Source organism: Salvia hispanica, chromosome 2, assembly GCF_023119035.1.
Source record: "Salvia hispanica cultivar TCC Black 2014 chromosome 2, UniMelb_Shisp_WGS_1.0, whole genome shotgun sequence".
Taxonomy (NCBI): domain Eukaryota; kingdom Viridiplantae; phylum Streptophyta; class Magnoliopsida; order Lamiales; family Lamiaceae; genus Salvia; species Salvia hispanica.
The window spans coordinates 12,386,168-12,395,816 of NC_062966.1; the positions used below are offsets into that span (position 1 = coordinate 12,386,168).

Here is a 9,649-nt window from a genome sequence, read left to right on the forward strand (position 1 = left end):
AGGCAATTAATATGAGGTATTTATAGGTGTCTTGAAATTTTAATGTCAACTATTTAACACGCTAGGGGTTGGCAAGATCCGTGTGCTGTAAGAGATCGATATTTAATTTGAATTTTGAAATGATTTAATTCATCAACAACTTTCCAACTGCTGTGACAGCTCTCATAACTCTGTTTAAGTAAATGGATAATTTAATTGTATTACGAGATTGAAGGAGATCTTCGATATTCTATTTTTTTTATTTATCGGATTTGCCTGATCCTAGTAACTCTAGCGTGTCTGCGCCAATTATGAATTCATCACGACTTACATTATTATACTATTGCGTAAAATATTGCCGCCATTGACCCATATTTTCCCTAGCTATTAATGATTTTGAGCTTCTCGATAAAAGGTTTGTTTTTTTGTCCCATAACGTAGATAAAGGGTTGGTTGTTGATTTTTTTGGTCCCATAACGTATTGCAGTTTAAAATTTATTATTTTAACCTAATATTTACAATGGACAAAATATAATGTACTCGACGATTTTAATGGAATAATCAATCTTGATAATGAAAAAATGAATTCCAAGAGAAAATATTTCTAAAAGAAAATATAAATAGTCAAACGAGAGATAATTGAAGTACTTGAAAAAAGAAACAAAAACTTGTTTTATTAATAGAAAAAGGTATACAAGGTAATGTTCGAAATTTAGGCGGAAAACCGTGTCCCAACAATTATATATCCAATAATGCAATAAATTTAACGAAATTCTCGCTGATTGTATATTCTCTAGAAACTTCATCGCTCAATAACACCGACTCGGGGCTAAATTAAGAAAAGATAAACGTAATAAATTCTACCTGCATAACATTCTTAAATTTTACAATCAGATTGAACCGATTTTATTATTAATTATAGGAATATCAGTCTCTAAAATTATAAACTTTAGTTCAATTTTGATATTTCTCACAAAATTTAAAATTAATCTAAAACACCATAAACTTTACATTTTGTTTGTTATTTCTCATGGCAGCCCAAATAAAATATGTTCGGCAAAAATTATTATACGTGGACAATCGTGAAATGTTTATGATATTTTATATTACTTTTAAAGTTCGTAATAAGTAGGATAAAAAACTACGTAGAAAATCACGTTGATTTAGTATTCCGCACGGAAGTTAATTGGATGTGATGATTGACCTGCCATGAGAAATAATAAACAAAATGTAAAATTTGCAATATTTTAGACTAATTTTAAAGTGAGTAGGAAATACCAAAACTTGACCAAAATTCATGGTTTTAAAGCTCAATATTCCTTAATTATATTATTTACTTACCTAATTATATTGTTTAAATCCTAAAAGAAACTATAATTAATCTTGATATATAAATATATCATCAAATCAAATCTACATATCTAATGTAGTATATCAATTACAACTTCCATCGTACATACTACCGAGTGTATGAATTTAATATAAAATATTTAAATTATGAATTATATCATGATTTAACAAATCAATTATTCTTGTTAACAAAATCTTGAAGCACTGGAATTACAGTAAATACTAAATACGGAGTAGTAAATACACTTACGTATCCTCTAATAAAAACTGCAAATCTTTGTGATGTTTGGTTATATAAACACAAGGAATGGTGCTTTGCATGATCAGTTGGTCACACAGGCTGTGCGTGACTGCCTGACTGGTCAACGTCGAGTTCATATCACAAATCACAACTTACTCTCTATTAAATCATTTAAACAATTCACATTTGTATTTGCAATTTATCTTAATAGTCAGATTTTTTTCACGCGTTTTAAATCCAGTTTATTCCCTATCTTAAGTTTTGTGTTCGCCTTTTGCCTAGGCAGACCGCAGATGCCCAGAAATAATTCTGGATCAGATTTAGGCGTTAGGCCCCACAAATACATAATTGAATCTGTCCGTGTACTGTGATGACCAAAACACCCCCATACTCCTCCTCCCTCTTTGGTTTCCTCTCACATTCCACCGCTGCCACCGCGCCACTCCCTCCGGCGATCGTTGGAGCTAGAAGATCGCCAACGACATCGCTAGAAATACTAAAATCATCACAATCATCACCGGGGTTGCTTCAACTCTCCATCTTCAAACTCCAGTTTGCAGCTTAGCGATCTCTTCTTCCTCATCGATTTCTCGCTCTTCAATCGGCGCCGACACTGCTACTTCCTCACTGCTGTTGAAGCTGAGGTGCTCGATTAAAATCTTCGCCGATTTTGGCGAATTCTTCTCCTTGAGGAAGTGCAGGGTTAAAGACGTAAATTCGCGGCCAATTCTTGGGATGACGTACGCATCATCAGATTTAAAAACCACGTTTTTTGAAAGATTTGTATCTGCACACTTGTGGAATGCACAGTGCGGGCCAATCAATTATCGAGCGCCGCCCATATTTGTAACTGGTAACCCAACGCCAGAAATTGTCAAGAAATGAGGCCATTTCCGCCCATATCTGATAAACTGCCATCAAGTAATCCCTGGTTTGGGCATTGGTGATGCTTAAACAAGCATGATGAAATTTACTCCCTCCATCTCAGCGTCTCAGTTAAGATGACTGATTGGTACGTAATTTTAGGAGTTATTGGTTAAAGTATTTAATTGGAAAAACAAAATGTGGGTGGACGTATTAATATCGAGAGAGGGAGAAAGATGAATATTTAATATGAGTTAGAAAAAGTGATTGGATGTATTAATTGAAGAGAGAAAGTTTCCAATTATTTCAAATACTTTTTCTTTAGAGCATTCACAATGGTACATAGGCTAGCAATAGGCTAGCCATTCCAGCCATAGCCCGTCGTACACTAGGGGTGGCCTGTTCTCGTGGCTCGGACCAGGCTTCGATCGTCATTGACCCAACTAGTCGTTTGTACGCCTCCGTCTTCGACGATCATGTTGTGCGAGAATAATGCAGGCGTACATTATCTCGGGAAACCGCATCGGACATCCCACAAACGCGTTGGACCCTTAATTGCCGCCCATCGAGACTGGAGCACACCAAATGCGCGTTCCACGTCCCCCTGCGCGCCGACTCGCTGTCGTCAAGCAAAGTAGGCCTTCTTTTTATCACTTGTTTGTCGGATCGTCTTCACAAAGACCGGCCACCAAGGGTATATCGCCAAGTAGCAGCCCATATCATGCCGGTTGCAGGCTGACGGACCTTCCCCCGGATGTGCTGGCCGATGTTCAGTTTCTTAGGGTGCTATTAGGAGCTCCGGCATCGACTAATGGCCGACACCTAGACCGTACGCATAAAACCCCATCGGCCCAGCTTGTTGCTGGACCCCACCACTACCACCACTACCACCACCGCTACCACCCGCGTTACTCATCGCGCGATGATGCTCTTGTACAGAAAGTTAGAGAGAGAAAACTCGTTAAAACAAGTGGTGCAAATGAAAATGAAACGAAAATCGCGTTTATATAGGTTTGTAAAAAATAAACAAAAAACAAAAATCGGCGCTGGCCGATGGCGGCTAGCCGATCGGCTAGCGCATCGGCCAGCCCACGCCGATCGGCTCGCCGGTTAGCCGCTTGCCGCCTCCAATGGTTCGGCTAGCCGATCGGCCAGCGCGAAGAATCGGCTAGCCGGTCGCTAGCCGACCATTGCGGATGCTCTTATATCTCTCACAAACTTTATCAACTTTCCAATAAACTCGTGCCCAATCAAGAGTGTATTTTCTTATAGGATGAAGGGAGTATTATATTTAAATTTAATTAAGAAAGTTCTAACAGGTGACCTATATATTGTCCAACTGGCGGCAAGGTTAAAGACTTGAAGTCCTATCTGGACTTTTACAACTCTTCTTTTCATGTCGGCTTTCAATAAATAAGCTTTATTTTAAGAGTGAATTACATATTTAGGACCTATACTTATCACGACGAAAGTTTGCGGTCCCTATACTTGCAAAATATCATTTGCGGTCCTTATACTTGTACTTATGCACGTTTTAAGGTTCTTTTCACTTTTTAATCTTTTTTTGGACAAAAATACCCCCAAAGAAAAAATTTGTACACTATTTGTCTCTCTTTCATCCTCCTTTCTTTTTCCTTTGTCTATAATAAAATTAGAACTAAAATTATGGGTTTATTAATCTTATTTCCTTGTGTTTTGTTAAATTTTTTGAGAAATTTAATCATATGATGATAAATTTTACATTTTCACGTCATTTTCCTTCATCACACTAGAGTATTTGTGATTATGATTCAAATGTGGAGTATTATAATTAATGATCCCATAAATAAAAGATTAAAAATTTGAACGACGAATTTCAACAAGTGAATATTTGAATCTAATTAATCGTAAAGTGGGGAATAATAAGCGATAAATGGAATGGATGAAATTATGGTAATTTTGGTTGTGTGTGTTTAGCAAGTGGGCAGCGCCCGCGACTTATGTGGGTTCTCACATCAGAAATTTCTCTTCGCAATTCTAACAAAATAATGTAAAATAAACTTCTTAGCTGAACATTTGATTTGTCTAATTTCCTTCTTTAAATATGTCTCATCTCAATTTTTCTTGTAATTATACAAGTCATTAACAGAAAAAAGAAAGAGAAAATATGAAGAAGAAAGAAAAAGGAGAGAAAATAGCATATAAATTTACCCTTCATTTATTTGGGGGTATTTTTGTCCTAAAAAATGTCAAAAAAAAGAAAAGAACCTTAAAACGTGCATAAATACAAGTATATGAACCGCAAATGATATTTTACAAGTATAGGGACCGCAAACGTTCGTCGTGATACGTATAGGTCATAAATATGTAATTCACTCTTATTTTAATCCAAACCAATAATTTAAATTTGTTTTCATTCATATCTAATTTTCATTAATTATTTTGTTTATAATAGATTATTTATTAGTCTACCACTAACTTGCTATTTTACAATTTAATTTTGTTTTCTTTCATATTCAGTTCAATTTATTATTTTATTTTTAATGGATACTCTCTCCGTCCTACAATCAGAGTCATTCTTATTATGGACACGAGTTTTAAGAAATGTAAAAAAATAGTGAGAAAAAATTAGTGGAATATGAGACCCACGTTTTTATATTGATTTTATAATAAAATGTGAGTTAAGTGAGTTAGTGGAATATGAGACCTACTTACCATTTATGGTAAATATGAAATACACCTATGATCTTTGTGGGACATACTAAAATGACAAAGTGTGTCTTTTATTGTGAGACGAAGTCAGTATTTTAGTCTACCCACTAATAAAACTTATGTGCTACTATAACGCAATAAATTACCGAAATTTACGCTGATTATATATTCTGAATCTCACTCAATAACACCGATTTAGAGTTTAGGATAAAGTAAGTACTCCCTCTAAAATCCGAGAGATTTCAGAAAAAGAGATTAAATTCGATGACATGTTGACATTTCGTAATATGAGATCGAGGCATGTGTATTTTTTAGAATATTTTATTTTTATTTTTATCCTTTTCGTCTCTTTTTTATTATTATTTTCCTTTCACCATTTATTAATTAACCAAATTACCCTCCACAAATTTATAAGGAAGCCCAAACTGAACTGCCCGCCTCTCTTTACTCTAAACCAGCCTCCACCCTCTTCCGCTCTCCTCCACAATGTTTCTGTAAGGGATTCAAAATAGACATATACTCTCTCCTCAGCGTTATGTAAAGTAAGCCATATATATACCTACTCTCTCCCCCACAAGGAATATATACATATTATTAGTTTGAGTAAATGCCAAAACTGGTCCTGAATATATTCCCATTTTACGATTTTTGGTCCTAGACATTATCTTTTGAATTTTTGGATCCCAAACATTTCAACTCGGATCATAATCGGTCCAAAGTTAACTATTCCGTCAAATTTTAACGGTCAACGTTTTTAATTCTGATTTTGACCAAATTAAGCTGCTAAATAACACAATAAAATTTAGCGACGGAATTAGCGACGAAAAACTGTAAAAGAAGAAGAAGAAGAAGAAGAAGAAGAAGAAGAAGAAGAAGAAGAAGATCAAATTAAATTCTGAGGAACATAACTGAGCAGAATCCAACCCTATTTCTATTATACTCAAATTTTCCGATGACGAAATGCCCCAACAAATCTTTCGTTTCAACCAAATTCTCCTCACACAGGAATTCCTTGTTGCAAACCCTCTCTACCTCCCGATCGAATTCGTGCACAAACACGTGCGTCTCCGCCGCGCCGCCCATCTTGCTCCGCGCCATTACTCCGGTGGTGAAAATCGTTGATATCCTCCCCGGCGCCGCCCCGAAGTACCCCTTGGCCCGTCGACCAGGATCACATCCCAAGAGACGTCGTACAAGTGGTTCGGCAAGTCATTTACGACCAATTTATAATTGGAGAAGAGGAAATTCTCTACCGACCGGCATTCCCCTCTCAATTCCCCTTTTGAATATTCGATCGGATCGTACAATTCGCTCACCTTTCGTCGTGAATTGGACGTCGTGGGCTTCGATCGACGGCTGCTTCTCCTCCAATTTCGACACGAGGTACGCGCTGTCGCTAACGAACACGTTGCGGCCGTTGTGGTTGAGGGAATTCCACAGTAGGGTTTCGTGGCTGAGACTAAAGACGAGGGGGTTGCAGGGGGCGGCGCAGGTGCACGGTGGCGACGGTGTTCAGCTCGTCGGCGGACAGGCGGTCGGTGGAGGAGGCGTTGAGGGCGACGGCAATACAAAAGGGGCGGAATTTCGCAGCAGTCGGAATCTACCAATCTCTCAATTAGTGACGGATTTGTTCCGTCGCTAAATTTTGTTGTGTTATTTAGCAGCTTAATTTGGTCAAAATCGGGATTTAAAATGTTGACCATTAAAATTTGACGGAATAATTAACTTTGGACCGATTGTGATCCAAGTTGAAATGTTTGGGATCCAAAAATTCAAAAGATAATGTTTATGACCAAAATCGTAAAATGAGCTTATGTTCAGGATTAGTTTTGGCCTTTACTCTAGTAGTTTTATATGCGTATGCATATATACATGTGCATATTTTTGTTTTGTCTGCCGTCTCAAAAAGTGAGAAAAATTGTGTAATAGTACTTCGTAGCTCATAAATTGTATCTGCCGTCTCATTTGTTTGGAACTTTGTGGCAGCACAAAATAAATATATACTACTCTGTACTATTTAAGTTTGTTTGTGTTAAAGATATGTGTAAAAGATAAAAGAGGAATAAGAGATTCAAAAGCTGGACTATAAAAATTTGTACATACTCCCTCAGTCCACAAAAAATACTCTCTCCGTTCTAAGATAAGTGACTTATATTTCTTTTTGAGGTGTCCCACTATAAGTGACCTATTTCCATTTTTAGCAAAAAGTCTCTCTTACTTTATTCTCCACATAATTTATTCTCTCTTCTCTCCTCTACTTTTCTCTCTCGCATACTTTACTCTCTCCACTTTAACTTATTTAAATACCATTCCTTAAATCTCGTGCCCAAAAGAAGTAGGTCACTTATCTTGGGACGGAGGGAGTAGGACAATTGGTGTATGACACGAGTTTTAATGTAGAATTAATAAAGTAAGAGAGAAGGAAAAAAAGTAAGAGATAAGTAGTGTTAGTGTAAGAGAGAAGTTTTAATTCTAATGACATAAGTGGTAAATAAAATCATGTGTAGGATTATTATTTTGTTGAAAACTTTCCATAAATGAATGTGCTCTATTTTTATGGACAGCCAAAAATGATAAATGTGAACTATTTTTTATGGACGAGGGGAATATGTATTTTTGGTTCCTTCCAAAAACGCCATGGAGGAGAGAGGAAAGGGTTGGGCAGGTTTGGTTGGAGAAAGAGGCGGTCAGTTTTGATTGCGTTAAAAATTTGTAGAGGATAATTTAGTTAATTAATAAATGGTCAAAAGGATAATAGGAGTAATAGAAAAGAAGATAAAATGAATACATAAAATATGATCCACTTGCCACTAATTTTTCAATCTATTTTTTATTAAATTTCTTAAAACTTGTGTCATGTCACCTTTTTATTAATACTTTTTAAATTCGTGTTAGATTAAATAATGGAGTAATAAATTATTAGGGACTGAAGGAGTAATTTATTGCATAACTATGTCGTTTCATAACACTGCACAAGGTGCCGTGTGTTCCCCACATTAGGGATCCTCCCCCTCAATTATATGTTGATAGTTAGCAACTGCCAACTTGATATCATATTAAAAAATCAATTGTGATTCTGTGGGTTGACCAAGCAATAGAGAAATCAATGTCTAAAGTTAAAGATATCCAGTTCGAATCTTCGATGACGTGATCTTTAAATTTATATTCATTTTTTAACCGTGAAAATATTGATTAAATCGCCTACATTGAATTGTATTGAGTCCACGAATTGTGTTGAGTTACTTTAGAAGTCCCAATTATATCCACTACTTAATTATATATATAGGCTTAAGTCTAGTCTCCATAAGAAAAGTAAATCAATTACACACATTATTCTATAATTGATATTTTCCTTTCTAGGTAAATTACAACCGAATCTTCTCACAATTTTTCTTAATCCGAACAATCTTCTCTCCAGAGAGTCAAGGTCAACCGTACCTTATTTTCTAAGAGCACTACATTTGTTTTTGTTTTTTTAAATCATACTAGATGAGAGTAATTGTTTTTTATATGTTAAAAAATAAAATGAAATTGTTGTGTACATTTACGTTACACATAAATATTGTAAGACAAGCAATGAATAATTACATGAAGAGAAAGAGAATAAAAAATCTAGAAAATGCTCTGCAGATGCTTCACAGTTTCCACGTCCATCCGAAACGCCTTGGAAAGATAAACGCTGTCGACAGCAGGCTCAGCCGCCAAAACGGCATTCGGAATATTTGTAACCCCGGGATTCTGGCTGTTGAATGCCACCATCGCCACGGTGTCCCTACTCGCGTAATTACGCACGGTGTGCACGAGCCCCACGGGCACAACAAACACATCGCCTTTCCGTACAACTTTTGTGAAGTAGTTGTAGGTTGGGTTGGAGGTTATGAATCCGATTTCCAAGGCACCTTTTAGGACCACCACGAGCTCCGTCGCCCTCGGGTGGTAGTGCGGCGGGAAGAAGCCGTTCGGCGCCAGATCCACGCGCAAGAACGAGAGACCTAGGCTGTTGAGGCCCGGCAATGTGGTCGCGGAGGCGGAGGTGACTGCGACGCCGTATGAATTTGAGGTGTTTCCCGTCACATCGAAGCCGCTGAGGATGAAGTCGTTGGCCGTTACTCTTTCAGGGTCCTTGCATGGTGCTACGCCGCCAATTTGTGCTGAAATTTTTGTCAAAACCATGTTAGTTTTTCCTTCAAATTTATAGGAATTGACTTTTTTTTTGGTGTGAATGTGACAAATTTTGTGGTCAAATTAACAAGAATTAGAGATGGAATTAATTACCTTTTTTGGTGAGATCAGCGACGCAGAAATCCTGGAGAGGTCTAGCATCGAAGGCCAAGGCGATGGACATGAAATTGATGATGGCTAATGTAAAGAATAATATTGAGATTGGAGACATTTTAAATTAAAAGCTTGGGAATGCTAGATGTCTTAATCACTAATTGCAAATCAAGGTCTGTAAGTGACAGAATGGAATGTAACCTGTTTATATAGGAGTCTTTGAGTAAGAGGATTGATATTTGCTTAATG

General features: G+C 36.7%; 1 protein-coding gene and 1 pseudogene across 1 annotated transcript; both read right to left on the minus strand.

Moving 5' to 3' along the window:
* Nucleotides 1–6,013: 6,013 nt before the first annotated feature.
* Nucleotides 6,014–7,090, minus strand: LOC125206296 (annotated as a pseudogene).
* Nucleotides 7,091–8,615: 1,525 nt separating this feature from the next.
* Nucleotides 8,616–9,649, minus strand: LOC125207956 (putative germin-like protein 2-1). Its single transcript, XM_048107479.1, has 2 exons — nucleotides 9,401–9,649; nucleotides 8,616–9,276 (listed from the first exon to the last, which is right to left on the minus strand). Exons 1-2 carry the CDS (start codon nucleotides 9,516–9,518, stop codon nucleotides 8,738–8,740), a joined length of 657 nt encoding a protein of 218 aa, XP_047963436.1. The 5' UTR covers nucleotides 9,519–9,649; the 3' UTR covers nucleotides 8,616–8,737.

Coding starts and splice junctions, on each gene's coding strand:
- LOC125207956 (XM_048107479.1), bottom strand. CDS start 9,518: ATGTCTCCAATCTCAATATTATTCTTTACATTAGCCATCATCAATTTC. Junction 9,277..9,400: donor CGCTGATCTCACCAAAAAAG/GTAATTAATTCC, acceptor CAAAAATTTCAG/CACAAATTGGCGGCGTAGCA.